The following is a 24,812-nucleotide window of genomic DNA, read 5'->3' on the forward strand; positions in this document are numbered from 1 at the left end:
GTGGAGAAATTTTTAGTTGTGACAGGACACGAATGATACATCATGTGTTTTTATGTAAGTTGTGAGAAATTTTATTTTTTAAGTTATTAACTTTTTAACACATATATCCCACCAATTTATATAGTGACACGTGGTGTACCAGCCCGTGTAATGGTCATCCTGAAAAATCTCTCCTCTTTGTGAGGATTCGGAAATCTGTAAATTGTATCTGTTTATCGTACATCGTGCGGTTAGTTTTTGTCAAATATTGTTTATGTTCAATTTTAAATAATAAAATTTAAAATAATTTATGATCGCACGATGTACGATGAACGTATACGATACATGGATCTAAAGAATCATCACAAAGACGTGCTTATTTTATACTAACATCATAAATGGTCTTTGGATATGTTAGGTGTAGCATCCCACATCGTCCAGGGGAATGGATGTTGTAAGCCTTATATGTATATTCTCATCTCTACCGCATTTTGGGAGCTTATTGACTTTGGGTTCCATCGGAATGTCAAAGTTAAGCGAGTTCGCGCGAAAGCAATCATAGGATGGGCAATCCACTGGGAAGTTCTCGTGTGAGTTTTTAGAAACAAAATCGTGAGGGTGTGGTCGGGGCCCAAAGTGGACAATATCGTGCTACAGTGAAGTTAAGCCTAGGATGTGGTGGGGGCCAGGGCCGGGATGTGACATTAGGAGATTTTTTTTAAGCATTAATTAACGTGCTTAGTTATTATTATTGATATATTTTTTAGTTTACAAATTTGGTTTATATTTTGGTCTGCAAATTTAGTTTAAAATTTTGATTACTCTAGCATTATCCATAATCTTTAAATTGAACTAACTTATCATATAGTTTTTAACTTTGGAAAATAATTAAAATCGTCTTTAAACTTGACTATTGCACATTAAGTTGTTCATTGCCGTTTAATTTCTTCAAGTTTTAGCACACTTGTGGCCAAAACAACCAATGATTTAGTGTCATTTAAACTACATATTAATGAAAAAAAAATTTGTCAATCAAAAGAGGGTAAAAAGACATTTTTATCTTTTATCACAACAAAAAAAATTAAGAATAGTAACTTAATTTCACAAAACAATATTTTGTTGTTTTTTATTTAAGCCTCACCTACAAGTGATTTTATCATCTTTAATTAAAAATAAAAAGATAAAACATAAAACATAAAAAAATAAACATCTCTCCCTCTCTCTACTCCAACGTTCTCTCTCACCCTCTTCCTCTCTTCTTTAATTTAAAAAATAAAAATAAAAAATTTCACACACTTTGTGTGTGGACATATACTAGTGTAAATGATAACAAAAGAAATATTGCTATTTAAGCAAATAAAATTAGGAATCTTTTAGTGTAAATACCGATTTTCAAAGAACTTTTAGCTAAAATATCATTTTCTTGGTTTAGGTGAAATGAAACGTTAACTAAAACAACTCTATAAATATTATAATAAAATATAATTACTTGATTACCGCTCAATCTACCACATTTTAGATCGGTTGATCACATTTGTTGATTATCAACCAATTATAATTTTTTTAATTTTGTGTGCATACATGTAGATACATGTAAAAATTAATTAACTCACGCAAGAAAACATAATTGAAAATTGACTGTGGCCGATGACAATTTGTGCAAAACATAATTGAAGATTGATCAAATTTTTTTGCTACCATCAAAAGTTGTTTTGCTTATGATCGGAGACAGTTAGTTTTCGGCTACCTGCCGATCAAAACATATTATTTTATCGAATGATCAAAATGATTTACAATCGATGATTAGAGTTCACATTAATATATTTTTAATGCGAATCAAAGTGAAGAGATGGCATAAGAGGATGATTTTGGCTCAAACGCCATGCTTGAAAACATTTATAATTGCCTGGTTTCGACCGAAAAAAAAAAAAAAAAAAAACCTTTGCCTGGCCCCGCCGTAGCAATCTCTCGCTGAAGTGAAGTCGACCCTCTCCTGAACGGCGCCGTCAATGCCTCATTCCCTTGTCGGAAAATGGAGAACCACCATCTTTGCGCCGGCTTCTCCGCTGTCACAAGCCCGGAGCTTCCGTTCAGACGCAGCGTTCGAAGCCCTGGCCAAAGCCTCTCAAGACAAAGTTCCCAACTTGCTTCTTTACAACTACCCTTCTTTCTCCGGAGCTTTCTCCGCTCTATTCGCTCATCTCTTTCACTCTCGCCTCAACCTCCCCTTTCTTTCTCTACCCTTCTCTTCCGTCGAACCCTTCAGGTTCAATCCCTCTCTCTCTCTCTCTCTCTTTTATATTTCTTAGCATCCAAACATTCCCTTAACTTTTTGTACTTAATTTTTTAATTTTGGTTTTACAGAGTTGATGAGTTGCGGACTGAAGGGCTGGAAAGGTGCTATCTTGTTGATTTTCTTGGCCGGGAGGGATATGCGGTCGAGCTTGCGCAGAGAGCTTCGTGCGAGTAAGTTTCCATTTGTGCATTCTCCAGTGATCAATTTGTTTTGAAATGCATGTACATTTGTGTGAATGATTGAGATGTAGTTGTTGCCAAGTTGTTTTGCTTATGATTAGCGACTGTTGGTTTCAAATTTCAATTAGGGTAATTGCTTTTGATCATCGAAAAAGGGTACTTCCACGGATACCCTCTAAGGAAGATTGTCCAAAGAACCTCACATTTCATGTCAATCTTGAAAAGAGCAGCTCTAGGGCTGTGTATGACTACTTTTCAGCTCAACTGGCCGGTATTAAATATGCTAATGTAAGTTGGATTGTGAATCCTTTTCATTTGCAGTTTTGGTATTGAGAAATGGTGTATTGAGATTCTTCAATTTTATTTTGCTTTTCTTGAAATTAGGGAATGGATGCAAGTTTATTAGAACCTGAGGACAGAGATCGTGTAGAAATGGTACTTAAGTACATTGAGGATGGAGATCTCCGTCGGTGGAGCTTGCCTGATATTAAGGCATTTAGCATTGGACTCGGCGAATGGCGCTCCAAGTTAAATTGTGTTACTAATCCGTACATGTATGAACAGGTTAGGAATGTAAATTTGAACAACACGCCTACCCATCCCGGGAATACTTATCCCTTCATTTTCAGTTCACCATGCCTAGTTCTGAAGTCACTGTTGACTTTCTTAATATCATCCTTGTTGCAGTTACTGGAAATAAATGCTGTGGATGTAATTGCCAAGGGGATGTCTTATATTTCCGCTCGCCAGAAAGCTGCAAACAAGTTACTGGATAAGGTTTTGAAAATAAGACTGGGCAGAGGGTTTTATGGGGAGTGTCTGGTAAACTATTGATTTCTCCCTTTCAAACTGTTTGCCTATGTGCTACTTTGTCACGATTAGTTTACATTGACGACAATGGTTTAGTAGGATTTGCATGATTGGCATGAAATTATGTAATGCCATATTATATGATAGGATTAAAAGCAGTTATTCTATTGCTTCCTCAATGGTTTCTTCTCACCATTTCTATTTCCTAGTTTGATCCTTTGGAAGTATATAACCAGATGTTTATTCCTACATTTTTATTGTAGGGAGTTAGAGCAGACGGGAATTCTGAGTTAAGTGATGAAATGGCCAAGCAGCTTAGTGTAGAAAGTGCTGCTGCTGGTCTTAGGTAATTTAACTAGTAATTTTTTTTACAGTTTCTATTTCTTAAAAGGATCTGCTCTCTTAATATAAGATAATTTCTGCACTTTAACGCAGATGCCTATCTATAAAGTCAACAGTTAAGTATGGAATTGGTTTATAGGTTTTGTATGGACTTGGATTATATGATCTGCCCCCAAACTGTGCACTAGATTCCTTTAACTTTTTAATTGCGTGACCCTTAATTATGCAAGGTTCCTGGGGATATACAATTGGCTTGATCTTTACATTCATGCCAAAACGTTTCCGTAAAGGCTTTCAGTAAGATGCTTCTATTTTTTGTTCAGGCTTTCACAGAGTCAGAATGTAGTTCATTTAGTTTAGGATTCCCTAGATCTTGTAAAATTGATGACCCAGCAAAATTTGTTTAGGAGAAGTATGAATGTCGAGCAAGACATTTATAGGTGTTGTGGCTACAATTTTATTAGAAAAGAAATATCCACTTTGGATGCGAAGACTAAGCCTATTAGTAACAATAGAATAAGTTAAAAGGTCAATCTAAGAGTTAATGTCAAGCGCCAATAAGAGTGAATGCCTATTTGAACCTAATTTTGAAACAATCTCTTTTAAGTTTTCTAAGGGTCTCTTATTGTTAAACGAGTCTCTTGATTTTTCTCTGTAATTTAAGGGATAGATTTTGAAAGCCCTGGTGCCTTGAGATGTCCTTTACTTTCTCATCTACCTTTTGTCGTCCATTCTTCTATGTTTCACCAATTTCTATAAAAATGGCCATGTATAGCTAATAGCTATTCTATTTACTATATTTTACAATCTAAAGTCCACCACAACCCTGAGTACAAACCAGTTTGTCTTGTTCTACATCATATTGGTATTAGAGCTCATGTTGGCTCTTTTTTGGATGGCGAGGAGAGGAAGGAATCGAAGAATTTTTTACGATCAAGAAGAACAGGTGGATTTTTGTAGGGTAGGATTCACACTTCTCTATGGACTTCTTTGCCTAAACAGTTTAAGATGTTCCCTTGATATTTTTTTTATTTGTCTGTTTTTCTGGTTTAAGAGTGTTTGTGAATGTATAACTCACAATGTACTTGTATTCTTAGGGTTTTCAGGGCCTAGGCTTTGTGTAGCATAGGATTTATGGTTTTGAGTCTGACTGCTTGCTGTTTGCATTTCTGCATTTATAGTTCATAAGTAATCAAACTTTGGTGGAGGAATTTGCACTGTGTAGTGTTCGTTGGATTAAGTTTCAGAATATCTCAAAAGCATTTCCATTCATGATGCAGGCCTATTGGAGCGGTTATATTCATGCAACGAAGAAACCTGAAAATGTGTTTAAGGAGTACTGATACTGCTACTGATACCTCTGAAGTTGCAAAGGTGTGGCTTCAATACTTATGTGAGCAGTATTTCTTTTCATTTTTTACTTTTTTTGCATAACTATTGAGTTTTAGTGTTGTCATCATCGTCACTATTAATTATTATTATAGTTGTTGTTATTATTATTTCTGATAATGCAACTTGATGTGTGAAGGCATTTGGTGGAGGAGGCTCCCCAAGTTCTAGTTCTTTTATTATAAGAATGGATGAGTACAATCAGTGGGTTTCAGGATATTCAAGATGAACATGTCAAGATGTGAAACACTATCGTTAAGGTAATCCTCAAAATTCGTTGAATTACCCAACCACCTCTTCTTGCTGACCTTTCTATTTAAGCTATAAATACAGAAATTTTAATCAGGTGTTCTACCTATCTTATTTTCATCTTGGAAATTTAATATTTTCCTGCAACAACTTTTGAATTTACTCGCACAAGTGAACTTTGCTCCGTGCAAACAAACATTACCATTATAAGGATGACAGGGTTCAATTATATTTTTTTAACGTATCTTGCTATATAACCATTCTTAGAGTCTCTTCCAAAGTCTTCCTAGGTCTTCCTCTACCTCTTCGGAGGTTTAGGGTCGATGGGGTAGAGGAAGACCTAGGAAGACTTTGGAAGAGACTCTAAGAAAAGACTTAGAGTACTTGGACCTAATAGAAGACGTGACACAGAACCGAGTGCAATGGCATTTTAGGATTCATATAGCCAACCCCACTTAGTGGGACAAGACTTTGTTGTTGTTGTATCTCGCTATATAGTCGTTAGTTTTCACCAGTTCAGTGAGTCTAATAGATTTCGGTAAACAGTTTGAAGTTCAATGTTCCAAGCCGTTGTCAATTATTTCCAATGGGGTGTGGTGAATGCCTTGTGCATTTGGATGTGGCCTATGTCAAATATTGTGGAGGATGAGAAAGATTGGTTGCAAATTATTCAAAACTAAGTTTAGATTAAGATCGTTCTATATGGCTATGAGGGCTCTAAGTAATGGGTACTTCCCTTGTAACGAGATATGGGTCTACAAATCCTCCCAAGTAGCCATTTTCAGTTTGATTTCCAATCAACAGAAGAGTTGGATAAATTTAACTTGTTTATGTCTATTGTTTTTGTTTTCGCATAAGAGATAGCAAGCGAGTGATTCATCTTTATCACCTTAGGAGACAAATCCATTGTACATTCAATTATTTTCTAATAGCTTCTCGTTCTGTCTCTGCAATTTTAAAAATAAAATCACTTGTAACTGGTGACGAAAATGGGCTTTAGTTCACCGGACAACCGTCAACTGCTATGCCCTTGGCGGTTGGACAAGTAGCCAAGTCACAGTGTTCACCATTTGCACCCCACCAGGTCAAACTTTTATTCTCCATGCCTACTGAAAGGTACAATAGAACTGCCATGAATGCCACCCCAGCATCCATCGCTGCTGAAAGAATATAGTTGTACCTCTGCCACCAGTTCTTCCTGTAACGGAAGACAAAAAAATTGAAAATGGTTCCGACTATGATCCAGGAATTGTAGTTCAATGCTGTTGCTGGTGGCATCAAGCCTGTTGCTCCCAGAAGGACTGGAAGATTAATCAGCCTTATCCAATGTTGCTTTGGGTATGCCTTGTGCGGTACCCAAACAATGACTGGTCCTACTGCACCTCCAAGGAAGAACCAGTTCATGGCACCATAGTTTCCAAGAGATCCAAATATACGTTTAGGTCCGGCCAAACCCCATATCACGGATGCATCAAAGAAAACTCGGTCATTTGGGCATGTCCAAGGACTATCCGAATGAGGATCATCCACGCACATATTCTTGATAGAGTTTAGCAACCAATGTGCTACTGCAAGGTTGACGGTTCCTGCTAGAATCGTTCCTATGAACTAGGCATACATGTAAGAACGCATCAGAATATATTCTGAAAAGCAAAGTAATAATATAAACTGGAATATGTCATAGTAGATTATTTCAGATTTTAGTTCTTTACTTCAGCTCTCCTGGTATTTGTTAAGAGGTACTACTTTTAGAAAAAATCTCAAGCTTTTCACAAGAATTTTAAGAATGTTTTCAACTATGCCATTAGATTTTTCATTTGTATGTTTCTGTTGCATTAAATTTAATATACCTGAACTAAAAACATTGATCTTGGAGGGATCTTCATGTAATGCCCAAGCTTGAAATCATTCAGGAAGGAGACTGCCTGAGCCATGCTCATATAGCCATAGGTTTTGAAGCATACATTGGCTATTGGTCTTCCCGGTAACATGATTCCCATGACGTACTCTGTTATTATGTTTATCCCTGGTGTCTGTACATGGAGATTGGAACAAGGGGCTGAAATGATGTCCTCTGTGTTATATTTATATAAAAATAAAAGTATCAATTGTTGTCAATTATAATGCGGGAGTGTGATGTTATGAACTTATGCGTCCAATTAATTTGAGCTGGATAAATTTATAACCAGCCGTTTAAAGTTGTATATCACTAAACTCAAGTGTTGTGTCATGCATTTGTTTACTGAGCATGTGACATGAAAGTCCAGTATAGGCCACCGTGCATGGAAAAACCCACATGACTACTCTAGATAAGCTGTTGTAATGATAACTTGATAGGTTTGACTTTCAATCAAGTTATCCTTTTGCTGCAAGTTAAATGAAAAAGTGAAGACGTCTGAGTCACCTGGTTTGTTGTTGCTGTTATGATGCTGATAGGAAGGGTGAATGTAAAGGCCATGGCACCAGCAAATAGGAGTCCCCACCATGGCAGCTGAACCTCATCATTCAAGACGATGCAGAGTACAAGAGAAACTGCTACTGTAATGATGAGCAACATGTAAAACCACCAGCTAGGTATGTCCTTGTATCTTCTCATCAATCTTGTATGGATATCTTCCTTTCCTTTGTAAGAAGAACGATAGCAATCAAGGATCTCTCTGCCATTTAGGTACATCAAAATGTAACTGACTTTAAATCTCTCAGAATGAGAATCTTATAGGGGAGAATTGTGCTTTTGTAGTTGATTTAAAAGGTCATATATGTTATTTCTTTTCATATGTATGTGTGTGATAAAACATTTAGGAAAACTGGAGGAAAACAAGTGAAGTAACATGATCAGACAATGTGTCACGTTGTTACAAACACTATTCAAACAGAAGAAACAACGCTTTTACTATCAATATGCAATAAACATTAAAAGAATTAAGTAAACGCTAATGTGAACACGGAAATTCATGCGATGAACAAGACAATAACATGTGTACAAAAATAATATTTTGTATTAATGATTTAGGGGTTACAATCTCTCTCAAATTTGATCTTCTGATTCGATCTCCGTAAGGTGTTGATTTGTGGATGTGCGATAGATTCAAGGGCCGTCGAGGCTTGATCTTGGATGAACGGTTGAAAGTTTTCTTCAATGGCCGTTGGGGCTTAATCTTGAAAGTTGAGGGAAGTTTCTTCAAGGGCCTTTGGGCTTGATCTTGAAGGTTGATGGATGAACAGATCTTCAAGGCTTTTGGGCTTGATCTTGAATAATTGTTGATGAATAGATCTTCAAGGGCTTTTGGGCTTTGGTTGAATGTGTGGATTTGTTGATGTTGTTGATCCAAAGGGCCGTCGGGGCTTGATTTAGGGATGAACGGATGATAAACGATGAACACTTTCTTCAAGTGCCGTCGGGGTTTGATCTTAAATTAGTGGAAGTTCTTCAAGGCCCGTTGGGGCTTAATCTTGAAGGTTGAGTTGACGAAGAACGAAAAGGGCTTTTTTGATCATTCGGGATTTCTTGGAAATTTAGGAGGTTTGATGCTTGAAAGCTTTAGAACTTCAAAGCTTCAAGGATTTAGGGAATTCTCTTCCAATTTGGGAGTAGAGAAATGTATATGTGAATTCCTTCTTCAATTCCTTTCAATTTTCCTCCCTTGTATGAAATGACTTCTATTTATAGAATTTTCCAATGCCTAATTTTGAATATAATATTAAGATGAAATAAATCGTTTCTACCAGGTATTGACACGTGTCATGTTTGATGACTTTTCCGATTTATTTTGTTTTTTTCGTTTAGTCACACGCTACGTGTAAAATTTATGTGACACGTAAGCGTTGAAATTTTAATTATCAGTCAACATTTATTTTACTGAAATTTTGATGTCTACAAATGCCCTCACTTCAAGGCGCGTCGTATGCATGTGCTTGTCACGTGTAGGAGATGCATTTTGGAGTACCTTAATGTAGACGTAGATCCAAGGGTCATTGAGGCTTTATCTTGAATCGGGCTGGAGATTTCTTCAAGGGCCGTTGAGGTTTGTTCTTGAACTTTTTTCGAAATTTCTTCAAGGGCCGTCAAAGCTTGATCTTGAAGGTTGAAATTGGACCACAAGGAGCTTCATGTGGTAGATGATCTTTGGCTTTGGTAGTGGATGAATTGGCACGTATTTTGTTGCGCTTGTTGACTTTCCACAGCTTTGATCTTGAACTGGGTTGGAGGATTTTCTGGATTCCTCCAATTGTTGACTCTCCACATGTTTATTCTTGAACTGGGTTGGAGGATTTTCTAATTTCCTCCAATTGTTGACTTTCCACAGCTTATTCTTGAACTGGATTGGAGGACTTTCTGGCTTCCTCCGATTGTTTGAACTTACTCTTTTTTTATGTGGAGTTGGATTTGATTCAAGGGTGATGGACACTTGATCCCGAATCGTACTTGTGATTTCTTCAAAGGCCGTCAAAGCTTGATCTTGAATTTGGTTGGAAGCTTCTTCAAGGGCTGTTGAGACTTGATCTTAAAGGTTGATTCGAACTCATGGCAAGCAGGCACGAGGTGAAGGTGACGACCTGTTTCTTTGTTCAATCTTTCTAATTCACACTTGAACAGTTTGGTCAATGGTATGATCTTAAGAGTAGTGGGCGCTTCTTCCAGTTGGTGACTTGATCTTTAAGGATTTGATTCAAGGGTGATGAATCGGCACGTGCAGCTCATAACGCCTAACGAGTCGACCCAAGAATTTGAGGGTGGTGAATCGGCGATGGTGCCGTCAATATGTTGTTGAAGCTTTTTGAGCTCTTGGATTCAACTCAAACTCCTTCTGCTGGGTTGGTTAATTGTGTAGGGAAGGGGAGACTTGATCTTGAAGGAAATCAGCACGTTGTCTCCACCTGCTTCAAGGTATCATTTTCACTTGCCTTATCTGTTCTCCAGGAAAATGTGGCATCTTCTTCGGAAGTACATCAGCAGCTGAAGACGAGTACTCGAGAGTAATGCCAGGTAAGCAACCAGGCAAAGGTTCCAGGTAGTCGGTTCCTTACCCGGAGTTTGAATGAAGGTTCCGACATATTGCTTTCTTTATCCTTATCTTTGCAGGTAAGAACAAGGACAAAGGAAAAGACAGGGAGAAAGCATGATATGAGATACTCTTGCGTTCTACCCTAGTGATATGAGATACTTTTGCTTTGGTGTCATTTGTTTGCAAGGGTATTCCCGGAGAGGAAGAAAACTGAGTATTTCAAAAGGCTCTGCTGGAAGTGTACTCTCGGAAATGAGGAAGGGTTGGGCATTTTTGCAGGTCTACCTTGCTATGGAGGATGAAGATCGACATATATAGGAATTTCCCAACAACCAGTAGTGGCACTATTCCTTTACTCTTGTTGGCAACCGTTGGGTAATTGAAACAGTAAGATTCACGCGTTTTCAACTTTGTCAGAAATCTTTGACAAAGTTACGCGTGATTTCCGCAAAGCTGAGGTTGCATGTGGAAGGTGCTGACAAATCTGGAAAAGCCGATCTTTTAAAATTCGAATAGTGGTGCCTCTTTGATCTTTGAACCGGTGGCCTTGTTGCCTCTTCGATCTCTGAACAAACGGTCCAGCTTTTGAAATTCGGGGAAATGTGCCTTTTTGGTTTCCCAACGGCCACGTTGCCTCTTTGATTTCTGAACAGGCCATGTTGCCTCTTCTTTTTATAGAGGCATTAATCGTGTTCAAAAACACATTTAGAGAGTTGCTACCTGTTAGGAATTTCCCTCATTTTGTATTTCTAAGAATTCGCCTTACATGACCTCTTCTTCAATCATTATTTTTTTTTTTTTTGCAAATGGCTTGCCCATCTCATCATCGTCTTAATTTGAATGTTGGGGAAGATGTTGATATGTCTTCTCTAGACAACATATGGCGCCCGTCCTTCTTATCCGTCACCGGTCCTCTTACAGTTAGGGACTCTGTGATCAAGAATGACATAACCGCTACGGTGGTAGCTAGAAATATTCTCACCCTCAGGGACAATAGGTTTCTTTCCAAGCGGTCTGATGAGCTGGTTGTTCAGGACTCTCTGGCTTTCAGTGTTCAGTGTGCGGGCTCCGTATCAAATATGGGTCAACGCTTTCTTGCTCGAACTCGTCAAGTCGAGTCACTGATGGCTGAGGTGGCGAGTCTTAAGCAAGAGATTAGAGGGCTTAATCATGAAAACAGAGAGTTGCACGTGCTTGCCAATAGTTACTCAACGAGCATGAAAAGAAAGATCGATCAACTGCAGGAATCTGAAGGTCGGATTCAGAGTGACCATCAGACGTTTGTGGCTTTACTCCAAAGGCATCTACTGCCTTCGTCTTCTAGAGTTTTACCGAGTGTTGAGGCTCCAAATAGTCAACTTCTGGTGCCTTTTCTTCCTGAAGCTTCACCGAGTGGTGAGGCTTCAAACAGTCAACCTCCGGTGCCTCTTCTTCTTGGAGCTCCGCCGAGTGGTGAGGCTTCACACGAGCAACCTTCGTGAAGGCTCCCTCCTGTTTACTCTTTTTTTTTCTTTTTTCTTTTTTTTTTGTCTCATGTAAAATGTACATTTATGTAAATTTTTTGAGAAATCAATAAATGAGGCTTCTTTCATTCAATATATATATATATATATATTTTCACGTGGACTGATCCACCATTCCAAAACCCTTTCCCTTTTTTTTTTTGCATGGTGCTAGCCACCAAGAATCCACTTTCTCCTTTATATATATATATATATATATTTTTTTTTTCGTCTGCTTTCGGTGCCAGATGCACCCTTTTTTTTCACGTGGTGCCAGCACCACTTTGCTCCACTATCCCATTTTTTATTATATATTTTTTGTATAAATTTTGATAATGGGTGAGGAATTTGCAGGAAAGGACGAAGACGGACGGAGAGCTGCAGTCGAGGCTTCATGACCGGCTAATCGTTTGACGGCGGTTATTGAAGTTATTCGCCATTGCTGTTTGCCACGGACGGAGAGCTACAATCGAGGCTTCATGACCGGCTAGTCGTTTGACGGCGGTCACTGACTTTGGAGAACCCACAGAGTCTCACTGACTGTAGACCTTTGCAGCCCTCAGAAAGAAGAAACATGCCTACATCATGCACGACATTCCTCCAACAGCTTTAACGCATTCAGCAACTCAACCGAGTCGCACAAGCTCAGACAACTTCAGCTTCTCGTCGATCTTCCCAATTTTCAAGCGCATCTGTTGTGGTAGAGACGACAAGAAGATGGACTCGAGGGAATCTCTCAAGACACCTTACTCCCCTAACGAGCTTCTCTCTACCTATCAAGGGCTCAACCGATAGAGATATTTGCAGCGCGTGCCAGAGCCATTGCCTTTACCTAAAGGTCGTCCGTTCGATCACCGCTACCTCGATAGATCTGCAAGTTCACTGCAGGTGTTGCTGGTCTAGATGATGGACAGAAGGAAAGTGCAGCAGGAGGTCCTTCGCAGCAAAGTCGTCTACACAGCATGCACAGTAGGTTGCGTCACCGAGAACAAAGCACTAGGGATTGCGCTTGGTGATGGAGGAGATGTGTAGCGGAGCTAGAGACTGTTATCTTCGTTTAAGATCGCACTCGAGCCATAGCACACAAGCAAGAAAGAACTTGGCCGAGTCCATGCTGAAGTCGTTGCTACTTGGAACTGATGGGCAGAAGGAGAGAGCTGCAAAGATGGTGATGAAGAGTCCTGCTCGCGACTACCGCAGTTGTTGTGACGATGGTTGTCGTTCATGGCTGAGCTGGAGTTGTAGGCAGAGGCGCGGTGGTGAGGATAACTCTTACGAAACTTTCGAAGCCATGGTGGTTGATTGTAGCTGTCGATCTTCCAAAGACGTTTGCAGCACTATAGAAACCCAAAGGAGATTCCACCAAAACGCAGCAGTTCCAGGTGCTGAGGATTGGAGTTGGTGATCTCACTCACTGTCACAGCTATAACCGTCGAGATCATTCTCAAATGAAATCCTCCTCCCGTCAGACTCCGTACCTTCTTTCACCTCATCCGTGAAGTAGCCACCAGAATTGTATAAATTGAAGGCCGACGACGAAAATGAATGCGACGGTGGTGGGAGATGGTTGTTGTTGCTGTGACATTCTGAAAGATGAGATGGGCATGGGGTTACTGACAGATCTGAACCCGACAGAAACCGGATTCGGAGACATGATGTGCACTGCCGGAGAGGCTGACACGTTGGTTGTCGTAGCTGCAGCGGTGGCGGCGGTGCCATGTAGAGAGAGTGAGAGGGCAATCAATCAGCGAACAACGATTCATCCTTCCCCGTCGGAACCCTAGGTCATTAGAGCAGTTGATATGAATCTTCACTTTTCCCGGCGCCAATCGATCGGCGTGGATTTTGAAGCCTTACGGTGTCGTTTTATGGGAAAGAGAGCCCGTTGTACCGCTTCAATTCGCTTTCGGTGATCTTGTCGAGCTGGACAGGAGGCGGGCGAGGTTGCATCATTCTCCATGCTTCTGCCCCGTTAATGGTGAAGATGGATTTGGGGATGGCAACTGGGCAGAGAGTGATGCTGAGGCAAAACTCCAGAGCCTTGAATTAGAGTTGGGGCGAGAGAGATGGTTCTGTTGGGGTTGAGATGTGGCAGGTCCAAGGAAAAAGAGGAAAGAGCTGCAAGAGAGAGACTTGGGCCTCTTCATGGGCCTATTGGGCATGGGATCCGACAGTTATGAAATAGAGGAAGGCTTGGGCCTCATTTTTTTTTTTTTTTTGTAATAAGGCTTTGGAGCGGACTTCTTCCTTTAAAGAAATAAAGTATTCACATTCTTAAATTTGCTATTTATTCTTCAAAGTGTTTGTTTGTTTTTTTGTTTTTTTGTTTTGTTTTTTTTTTTAATGATGTGACTGTAATTGAAGTTTTGAAGTTTCAAGTTGCCTACGTACCCTTCCAAAGAAGAGATCAAGTCATAATGTAGTTCAAATACAGATTTTTTTGGATTTTTTTTTTTTTGTGTTGTACGCATTTTATGCTCTTGCGGGCCAGGAGCATTGGTGTCGCCTTTTATGCTCGTGCGGACAAGGAGCATTGTGCCATGCAGTTTAGGCTCGTGCAGGTGAGGAGCTTTGGTGTCGCCTTTTATGCTTGTGCGGACAAGGAGCGTTGTGCCATGCAGTTAAGGCTCGTGCAGACGAGGAGTTTTGTTGGTTCGTCAAGCGATCCGGGAGAGTCGTTCCTCGCAATCTTCATAGCAATGAGCCTTGACTGAGTAGTTGAAGAAGTCTTCTGGGAAGATGTCACGCATCGTGATGGGGATGGATGATCTTCGTGTCAAAGTTTCATTATCTCCAACACTTTCACATTGTTCTGGAGGTTGACAGGAGCTGCTTTGCCCCCTTTCCCATTGGTGAACTAATGGAAGAAATGGTTGCTGCCTGGAGAGGTGTTCCTCGCAATCTTTATAGCAAGGAGCCTTGACCGAGTAGCTGAATAATTTTTTAAGGAAAAAGAGATCGCGCATAGTCGATCTTTGTGTTGAAATTTCCTCATCTTCAACACTTTCACATAGTTTTGGAGGTTGGCGAAAACTGTTTTGCCCCCTTTCCGATTGGTGCACTTGTGGAAAAGACATATGCTTTTTGTGCAGTTTCTTCGGAGTGACATGAGTCCATCCTTCAACTTCGCTTGGCTTGACTAGCATGGTTTTGGAGCATGCCCCCAGTGATTGAGGTGAAGATTTTGAGTTGACAGAGCCGGAAGTGACGTCTTCTTCCGGGATTTCATCTTCTTTGTCTTCTTGGGCCTCCTCTTCAGTGCGGTCTTTTTGGGTTTGTTGGCATGAAGATTGGCCGGTGTAAATGATGGTGCGCCTCTTTACCTTCAGTTGTCCTTTTGTGTCGACCTTCAAAGCTGCTTGACGTTTCATCCTTGAAGGAATCAAGCTTTGAACATCGTCTTTTCTTGCTAGACTGTCAAGCTTTTCTTCCTTTGGCGTTGTTTTCCTGTTTCTATAAGGCTTCTTAGTTTCTTCAAGTCTGTCCGCAGCCGATCGTTGCAAAGGAGATCTAGCTGTGCCGTTTTGTTTCTTGGGTTTTGATAACCTTTCAAAGACAGATCTTTGCGGTGTTGGTGTCTTAAGCCTTTTGAATACGGAAGTTCGGTCTCGACCACTGATGCGATTAGGGGTGGTTCGGTATGGGATCCCATACCGAAACCCTTGTCCCGATTCCCAAACCAAAAATTTCGGGAATCCCAATTTCAATACCGATCCCAAACCAAATTTTCGGGAATCCCAATTTTCGGGAATCCCGAAATAGTTTCGGGATTTCGGGATAAATCGGGAATCCCGAAATGATTTTGGGCTTTTGGGCTTTTGGACTAAAATATTATGTTTTTGGGCTAAAATTAAACCTTTTAACACTTTTGGGTTGCAATCTGCTAAGAAGCCCGTTGCAATATGTGCCAATTGCAAGTTATGTCAATTTAAATGTAGATGCTACAATTGCAAGACTTTGCCAATCTGGATTCAAATGTAGATGCTACAATTGCAAGACTCTGTCGATTTAAATCATTCATACAAAAATATGTGCAACTATTGAAGCCTTCATTTTCTATGGACTCTATCGATCTAAATATATATTTAAAAATTAAATAATATATATATATTTTTTCGGTTCGGTTTGGGAATACCGAAATCCCAAAAACTTGAGACCGATTCCCGTATCGAAATTTCGGGATCGGTTCGGTATTGGGTACCAAAATTTTCGGGAATTTCGATTTGGGATTTTTTCGGTTTGGTTTCGGGAATTTTTCGGTTTGGTTTGGGATTTTTGGGATTTTTTTCCAGCCCTAGATGCGATCAAGTGCCGAAATTCTAGGTTTTGAATGATTCAGCCTGTTGAAGAATGAAGTTCGAGGGGCAGGTTTAGGCTCCTCTTTTGGCCTTGTGGCTTGTGGTCTTAGTTTTCGCGTTTTTTTGTAGGTCACCGATGTCCATCCTTCCTTATCACCGGTAGATGCATCTTGGTTGCTTGCCCCCGGTGATGGTTGTGTATGAGGTGTCGTGTGACTTGAATATTGATGGGATTGGTCATGCATGCTTCAGAGAGGCACATGATCGAGTGATCCAAACACGATAGTAGTAGTGTGTGCCGCAACCGTGTCTTCGAGGTCAAGCTCGATTTTCCCTTGTTGTGCTAGCTTCAGGATGAGATCCTTCAGTACGAAACACTTTTTCGTTGGATGACTGATGAAACGGTGGAATTTATAGTACCTTGGACTATCAATACGATTCATCTCTTTCGGCCGTCTGCACTCAGGTAGGTCGATCACCTTTTTGTTAAGCAAGTCTTTTAACATGGCAACCACATCAGAGTCAATGAATGGATAAGTCTTCTCCTCAAGCTCCTTCAAAGTGCGTCTATGCATCTCTTGATCACGAAAAGCTTCAGCTTGAATCGCCTTGTCTCTTGTAGAGATTTTGACGGAAGCTGTGTTGACCGTCATTGCTTCCTTGATGGATTTCCACGCAGCCTTCTCCATCTTTGTCCCAAGAACTTTGTCGTTCTTATAGTCAGCGATCCGTTTTTTCTTCCTATGATTTGGCGATGCCCAACTCCATGTCATGGGCGCGGGTGGCTAACTCATCAAAGGTACGTGGTTTGATGGCTTGAAGGATGTAATGTAATCCCCACTGCATGCCTTGAACACATATCTCAATCGATGAGGTCTCCGAAATTCTGTCTTTGCAGTCGAGACTTAAAGTGCGCCATCGATTGATATAGTCTATGACTGGCTCATCTTTCCATTGCTTCGTACTCGTCAGCTCCAGCATGCTTATAGTGCGGCGGGTGCTGTAGAAGTGATTAAGGAATTCTCTTTCCAATTGCTCCCAGTTGTTGATGGACTCAGGCTCTAGGTCCGTGTACCACTCAAAGGCGTTTCCTTTCAGCGAGCGCACAAACTGCTTGGCGAGGTAGTCTCCATCCGTCCCCGTGTTGTTGTAAGTTTCGACGAAATGTGCAACGTGCTGCTTTGAGTTTCCTTTTTCATCAAACTGCATGAACTTTGGTGGTTGATAACCCTTTGGCATCTTTAGGGCATCAATCTTCTTGGAGTAGGGCTTCGAGCAAAACAATGAGGTATGTGAGCTCCCTTCGTACTGTGCCTTGATGGTGTTAGTGATCATCTCTTGCAGCTGCTGGATAGAAAGAGATCCTATGAGTGCCGCTGCTTGGTCTGGCTCCGGCTTCACATCGACTTTCTCCACCGGAGGTTCCTCTTCTTCGCCAGCTCCTCTCTTTAGTAGATCATCCTCTGGGTCGGGGTTCTCGCAGTCCTGTGGCTCCGGTCGGCTGATGAGTGCAGTGATTTGCAAGTCTTTTTCTTCCACAATTCGTGTTAGCCTTGCGATCGCTTCATTCATTTGAGCCAGTTGTTCTTCGATGGAGGTAACGTCGATGGTCATGACTTGTGCAACCAATAGACGTGACTTTCATTTAGACATCCAGGATGCTGACGAAGAACGTCGTTGGCTGCTTTGGGATGTCTTGTGTGCCTCAGCAGCATGCTTCAATGCCCCCAGCGAGGTTAGGTTGATGACGGACTTGCGCCTTTGATGCTCCCCTTGCTCTTTTAGCAGCACCAACTTTGAAGTGGCATGTTAAGGAGCAATTGTGGCACCAATGGATTGTCTGTTCGCAACATAAGTGCTCAGGATTCTTCCCTTAGTGGTTGCGAGAATGGCTTGTCCCTTACTTGATGCCATTAACTTTGAGGTGTGTTTGGATTCCTTGAACGGACAAAGAGATAAGAGGTAGAGATGGTCCTACTGGGCGTGCCAAATTTGTGAACGCGAAAATTCCTGCGATGAACGAAACAAGAAAACATGTACAAAAATAATATTTTGTATTAATGATTTAAGGGTTACAATCTCTCTCAAATTTGATCTTCTGATTCGATCTCAGTAAGGTGTTGATTTGTGGATGTGCGATTGATCCAAGGCCCGTCGAGGCTTGATCTTGGATGAACGGTTGAAAGTTTTCTTCAAGGGTCGTTGGGGCTCATTCTTGAAAGTTGAGGGAAGTTTCTTCAAGGGCATTTGGGCTTGATCTTGAAGGTTGATAGATGAACAGATCTTTAAGGCTTTTGGGCTTGATCTTGAATAATTGTTGATGAACGGATCTTCAAGGGCCTTTGGGGCTTGATCTTGATGAACAGTTGATGGATGGATCCTCAAGGGCTTTTGGGCTTTGGTTGGATGTGTGGATTTGTTGATGTTGTTGATCCAAATGGCCGTCGGGGCTTGATCTATGGATGAACGGATGATGAACGATGAACACTTTCTTCAAGGGTTGTCGGGGCTTGATCTTGAATTGGTGGAAGTTCTTCAAGGCCCGTTGGGGCTTGATCTTGAAGGTTGAGTTGACGAAGAACGAAGAGGGCTTTCTTGATCCTTCGGGATTTCTTGGGAATTTAGGAGGTTTGATGCTTGAAAGCTTTAGAACTTCAAAGCTTCAAGGATTTAGGGAATTCTCTTCCAATTTGGGAGTAGAGAAATGTATATGTGAATTCCTTCTTCAATTCCTTTCAATTTTCCTCCCTTGTATGAAATGGCGTCTATTTATAGAATTTTCCAATGCCTAATTTTGAATATAATATTCAGATGAAATAAATCGTTTCTGCCAGGTGTTGACACGTGTCATGTTTGATGATTTTTCCGATTTATTTTGATTTTTTTGTTTAGTCACACGCTACGTGTAAAATTTATGTGACACGTAAGCGTTGAAATTTTAATTATCGGTCAACATTTATTTTACCGAAATTTCGATGTCTACAGCTAATATTCTCTCTTTTTTATTGCAATGTTTATGTGAAAATTTTACATTTGTGAGCTTATATATAGAAGGTTTGACATGTGAAAGTTGTGAGAGCTATGTTACCTTCCATAGAATAAGGCTACATGTGTGAGGGTGGATGCAATGGTTACAAAACCAAAGCCATAAGTGAGAGCGAAAAACATGCTTAAGTGAATCCGCCCTTGCTCCTCATACTTTGGAATATCTAACTGAAATTTGTCATCGACTATAGCTGTTATGTTGTAATCTTGACCTTCTGCCGTAAACAAGTGCGAGGAAAAAATGGGGAACTTTTGTGCACTGTATGAGTCCAGTCCCCAGTACGCTATAGGGATAACTAAATAGAGTATCAATGCATACCTCGCAAAAACATTAACGATGACAAGGAAAGGGCAGATGAGGGGGCTGAACAAGAAGGATGCCACTGCCGACCAGTCAAGTGTCAGGGATCCTACTCCGAGGCCTCTCATGCCCGAGCCAATCTGCTGAGCTGTAACTGACTTTGAGAATAGCCAGCAAACCCATGAGATGTTAGTGAGTGTTGTGAAGAGATACCCTGGGAAAGCATACCATGTAAAACTGCAAACTAGAGTAATTAGGAAGAACTTTGCCCGCGACATACGTTGCTCTCATCTTTCTCATGCAATGCCCTGCACGTTAAATATAAAAAAGTAGTTAGCCATCAGCCGAGTGGTGGACAGTAACAACTGATTATCTAACATAGGATGCTATGCACTGAAGATTTTGAAACCACATTGTCATGAATTTACCATGTCGCAATTGGATGTTTAGATGGATGACGTTCAATAGAAAGATAGTGTAGGTTCTGTGGATTACTAAGAAGATAATGAATGTACATGAAGTTAGCAATAATGTGTGTTGAGATTGCAAGCATGTGACAAATGTGGAGGCTATGAATATTTTTGTTAAGGTCTTGAGAAAATATATGAAAACGGATATTTGATGTTAGAATTGAGAATGGAATAATCGTGTCGACTTGATAGAAGTTATTTGTAAATTCTTTGTTTGTCTTTGTAATGATCATGTAATGCATTTCAAATCTCTGTATCCTAAATCCCTTGGTATTTGAGAAATCACTCATCCAAACTTAGGGTTAGGGTCACATGGTCCCCAAATTGGATTGGGTAATTCTTATGGTTCAAGGGTATGTATGTTTAAGTAAGAATGGAAAGTAGATGTGAGGGATTTATTAGTTTGTAGGAATTAGAGCAACTCCACCCATGGAGTTTGCTCGGGGGACAGGCTCCAGGAAAGGACCCGAGGGCCAGTGGGAGGTGGTCCAGCGTTGAAGGGCCCGAGTGAGGGTGGGAGCCTGAGTTGCAGGCCTGTGGAAAATTGACAGGCCTGCTGCCCGAGGGGGGAGGCGTCATGCTGACGCAATGGAGAAAAAAAAAACCATTTTTTGTGTCAAGCTGGGTCCGGCCTTTTTAATTTTTTTTTGATCTATATGCATTATTTTCACTTTTTCTGATAGGTGTTGTATTACAGGAAGAAAAAAAAACCATTTTTTGTTTTCATCATTACTTTCTTGGCAAAAGAATTAAAGATATTATTTTTAGATACAATGACACGTGGCGCAACAAAAACGATTTAAAAAATCTTATCCGAAATAACAAATAATTTTATTTTGTATTATTTAAACAAACAAAAAAAACTAATATTTTATTGCCTATTGCCAGGGGGAGGGCTCCAAAGGTGGAGATGCAAATGACAATTACTGTTCATTAATGGCAGTTACTATTCATTAAAGGCAGTTACTGTTCAATGGGGTGGATTCAATAGTGGATTGCCAAGGGGGAGGGCTCCATGGATGGAGTTGCTCTTAGAGGCTAAGTTATAAGGTGTTGAGATCCTTTCGTTTTGTACGAATTAGAAGTGGCGAGTGTTATTGATGAGTCATTCATCTTCCACCGTCAACTTGGACACAATATTTTTCATTTCTTCCTACGATATATTTTGAAATTAACGAGTTGTACATTTTAGATGCTAAACAAGCCCATAATACTTTAAATAAAAAGTACTATTTCATCTCCAGACTATAGTATTTAGGAAAATGGAAAAACTTGTCCTGTTTCAATTTCAAAATGGTTTAACAATTAACACTTAAGGCCCTGTTTGGCACACCATATAAGGCACCCGATAGTACTAATAATATTGTGTACGATGTTTGGTGGCCGTTTGGATTAAATAGGCACCGGATTAAATAATCCGGGCCCACCATTTTAATACACTCCGCACCCGCTTAGCTATCCTCTCCAATAGGTTGGTATAATTAGTCGGGTTTGCGCTCCTTCTCTCCGACCCTCTCTGCTCTTGCCCAACGCGAACTCTCTCCACCAAGGTATTACTGCTCTGTCTCTCCCTCCTTCCCAACTGCCAGCAGAGGCTCCGGCGACGGAGGAGCCCAAGAAGGAAGAAAAGGTAGCTAGGCAGACGAAACCCAGGTTTTCAATTTTTTGCTTCTGGGTTTTCATCTTCTCCATCTTTTTGCTTCTGGATTTTCAATTATGGTGCTCGAATTCAAGATTTCTGGTCACGTTCTTCAACTTTTGCATATGGAGGAAGACTTTGGTGTGCAGCTAAAAAGTTATTGATTTGAGTTGGCTTGTTGAGGGTGAACATTTCTGATTTGCTTCGGAAAAGGAGACCTAGTTGCCATCTTCTCCTATTTGGTGTATCATGTGTGAAAGGAAAGGAGATGATGGAGATCATTTGTTGTCCACTGTCTAGGAGCTTTAAATTTGTGATTCTTATTATTTGGACAGGCTGTAATGAGTTGGGTAAATTTTAGAAGGGTTCCAATCACAATTAGTAAAAGTCTGGATGCTTTTGGTAGAGGTAATAAGGCTAGACTGCTGAGGGGCTGCTGCAGGATGGCTATTTTGTAGGGTTTACGGGTGGAGAGGAACATGAGGATTTTTGACATTTTAAGGGGGGTGGGGTAGAAGAGCCTTCACAATGGGTGAGGTTTTTGTTGTCTCTTTGCACTGGTGTCATCAAAGTTCTGGAGGATTAACATGTTCTTCTCTTTTGCTCAATTGGAAAGTTGCTATGAGATAACTTGGTTGTTGTACCTTTTGATTTTTTTTCTTCCCTTTTCTTATCCGGTTCAGTACCAAACACAGTATAAATAATACGATCATTAGTCCGATACTGCACCAAACGCCCGACTAATTTAGTCAGTACTATCCGGTGGCTATTTATCCTATCCGACAGAAATAATCAGTACAGTCTGTGCTGCCAAACGAGGCCTAAGTGACTTCAAACCTCTGGGTTTATGTTTATAATGGGGAACACACTTCAAACCTCTGGGTTTATGTTTATAACGAGGAACACACCCTTTTTTTTTTCCGTTTGCGTATTTCTGTTTAATCTTCTATGTTGTTTCCGTTTGATTTATTTAATTCGTATGACCCGAAATTAAAAATAAGAAGAAGAAGAAGAAGGTGGTTTTGTAAGAAAGAAAAATATGTAGAAAAATCAACTTCTCCAAGGCATTTTGTTTTTTTTTTTTTTTTTTTTTTAAGAAAGTAGGAAGGACATACCGGAAAAGTGAAACCTGTACAAGTGTATTGGGCCACCACATATAAGCAGGCTCCACAACATACTTCCTTAAAAGCCCAGCCCAGCCCAGCCGTATCCCAATACCTGCAGTGCACACCATTGTTGTCACACTTACCAATTAAAATAGGGTTTTTTTTTTTTTTTTTTTTTGTAGTAGACGTCAAGAAAATAGTTTTGACTTTCAAAAAATGTAGACTAAAAACTCAAATGTAAAGGCCAAATTTTAAAAATTCAAGAAAATAGTTTTCAACCAAGATCTTAGTTTTCAGATTTCAAATATGTGAAAATAAAAACTGAAAACGAAATGTTTATTGCAAATGACACTTTATTTCAATGACGGAAACAATCATGTTTATGTATCTTGGTGCGGATTCGATCCCCACAAATTCCCCTCACCTTTAGGAACTAACAATTTAACTCACTAGCACTATTGCTAATAAGAAAAATGATAGTCAATATCCGGCAAGCAATAAACAAGAAACAAAAACAAAACCTAAATATCCGGCAAGCAAGCCAACTAGCAGTTAATAAGACAGATTAGCACATTTAACCATCTCATTCTTTATTGGCCAACCACGTTCGAAACCCACTTTTCATGGGACTGAACTTAAATAACTTGTGCTCCCAAAAAGTTAAATTAAAAAAAAATTAAAAATTATACCTGGGTTGTGATGATAAGCAGCCAACCAGCCAGAAGAGAGATTTTCCAGTGATAAAACGCTTTGATTATGTTAACAATCCCAACAGCATAAGCTGAGCCAGCTCCAAAAGCACTTCCGGCATTAGCAAATATGGTAATCAGCACGTGCTCTTTTACGTTAAAAGGACCCGGATTCAACGAAAACGTCCGGGACCCGAATCCGGGTACGTGGAACGTTTTCGTTGGGAGGACTTCGGCCATGAAATAAGTTAACCAATAGGGAGTGTTGATACTTGGACAGTGATTTGGGTGATGATGAGAGGCTCGGTTCTGTAGGAGAAGAATTGGTTGAGAAATGAGAGCATGAGACAAGGCCCAAGAACCACATCCGGAATGTCCATACGGGCAAGGTCGGGTCATCGGTGTTGGTCACCGTAAGACGGACTTGTTCTATCGGAGAAACATCGTCCTTTTCGGTGTCCGGCTCGAGGGAGTGAGTTGGCTTGGGATAGGGTTGCTCTATTTCTAGAGTGCTCATTGAGGATGGGTTGAGAAGTTGAGAGAAATAAAGGAAGACTAAGAGTGTTGAGGTTGGTTTGTTGTTTGGTTTTAGTATAATTTGTAGGAAGGGTGGGGTAGCTTTATTAGTGTTTGTACATTAATTTTAGGTCAATGATTTTTGTGTCTTTTTTTAAGATAATGATTTTGAGTCAATGATGATGGGACTTTTTTTTTTTTTAACAACTGGCATTATCTACACTAAAGAGTGGAGAGCGGGTTAAGCCTCATAATAGGCTTAGCAATAATATGATTCAAATTTGTCTTAGCGAAAATCGAACCTAAGAGCTCTCACTTGCAAATGATACATAATATCATTATACCGCAGTAATCGAATCTAAGACTTCATTATATTTACATTGCATATTTTTGCATATCTCCTTTGCACACTCGATGTGGCGGTGAAAAAAGTTTGAACAGTAACATTTATACATGCCTTGGGGGATCAACTTCAACATGCTTTGTTCGATCATGGTATACCAAATTATATGCAATGTTATGAACAACTTTATTATCACAAAATAATTTCACAGGATGGTCATGCTTTATATCAAAATAGATTAACAGAAGCTTAAGCCACAAAATCTCTTTTACTCTTGCTCCCTCTTTCCGGAGAACCCACCCACGGATTCCATCCCTAATCTGTGACATTATTCTTATGAAAAATCATCAATAGATTCTACCAAGAAGTTAATCTGACGGAAGTTTGATTGAGCTGTGGATATTGAATGGAGAAGATGACTATTTCAATATTGGGCCAAGAGAGAGAGAGGGAGGATGCTAGGGAAATGCACTTATGTTATGAGTAATGCTAGGGAAATCAAAATTTTAAACTAAATTTTGTAAACACGTGGTTGTTGATGATTTGATTGTTACTTAAGTGTGTTTATTTCATGTTGGTAACATATCATTTGATTTACAAATTTGATCTCCCTAATATTATTCCTTATATTATATATACAACAACTAAAAGTC

The 24,812-nt window shown here is 40.0% G+C and overlaps 3 protein-coding genes across 7 annotated transcripts; 1 reads left to right on the top strand and 2 right to left on the bottom strand.

Moving 5' to 3' along the window:
• The first annotated feature begins 1,848 nt into the window (after positions 1–1,848).
• Positions 1,849–8,708, top strand: LOC103412052 (uncharacterized). 5 transcript variants are annotated; one of them, XR_011572157.1, is made up of 10 exons: positions 1,851–2,245; positions 2,344–2,445; positions 2,583–2,742; positions 2,839–3,018; positions 3,142–3,276; positions 3,528–3,610; positions 4,887–4,980; positions 5,135–5,255; positions 7,681–7,818; positions 8,306–8,708. XR_011572157.1 is itself a non-coding variant. In XM_070806707.1 (9 exons), exons 1-8 carry the CDS (start codon positions 1,989–1,991, stop codon positions 5,222–5,224), a joined length of 1,101 nt encoding a protein of 366 aa, XP_070662808.1. In that variant the 5' UTR covers positions 1,850–1,988; the 3' UTR covers positions 5,225–5,255; positions 7,158–8,021. The 5 variants fall into 5 exon arrangements, 2 of the variants coding, with proteins under 2 accessions (XP_070662808.1, XP_028965349.2); XR_011572158.1 differs by lacking the exon at positions 8,306–8,708 and having other exon boundaries at positions 1,849–2,245; positions 4,887–4,999; positions 7,681–8,021; XR_011572159.1 differs by lacking the exons at positions 7,681–7,818; positions 8,306–8,708 and adding an exon at positions 7,158–7,295 and having other exon boundaries at positions 1,849–2,245; positions 4,887–4,999.
• LOC103412061 (oligopeptide transporter 4-like) lies at positions 6,241–7,244 on the bottom strand. The gene is made up of 2 exons (XM_029109517.2): positions 7,095–7,244; positions 6,241–6,852 (listed from the first exon to the last, which is right to left on the bottom strand). The coding sequence occupies exons 1-2, from the start codon at positions 7,242–7,244 to the stop codon at positions 6,241–6,243; spliced, it is 762 nt and encodes a 253-aa protein (XP_028965350.2).
• Positions 8,709–13,955: 5,247 nt separating the features above from the next.
• LOC103422150 (uncharacterized) lies at positions 13,956–23,895 on the bottom strand. Its single transcript, XM_070806708.1, has 3 exons — positions 23,301–23,895; positions 22,621–22,723; positions 13,956–19,704 (listed from the first exon to the last, which is right to left on the bottom strand). Exon 3 carries the CDS (start codon positions 17,662–17,664, stop codon positions 16,792–16,794), a length of 873 nt encoding a protein of 290 aa, XP_070662809.1. The 5' UTR covers positions 17,665–19,704; positions 22,621–22,723; positions 23,301–23,895; the 3' UTR covers positions 13,956–16,791.
• Between the last annotated feature and the right edge of the window lie 917 nt (positions 23,896–24,812).

Source organism: Malus domestica, chromosome 10, assembly GCF_042453785.1.
Source record: "Malus domestica chromosome 10, GDT2T_hap1".
NCBI lineage: Eukaryota > Viridiplantae > Streptophyta > Magnoliopsida > Rosales > Rosaceae > Malus > Malus domestica.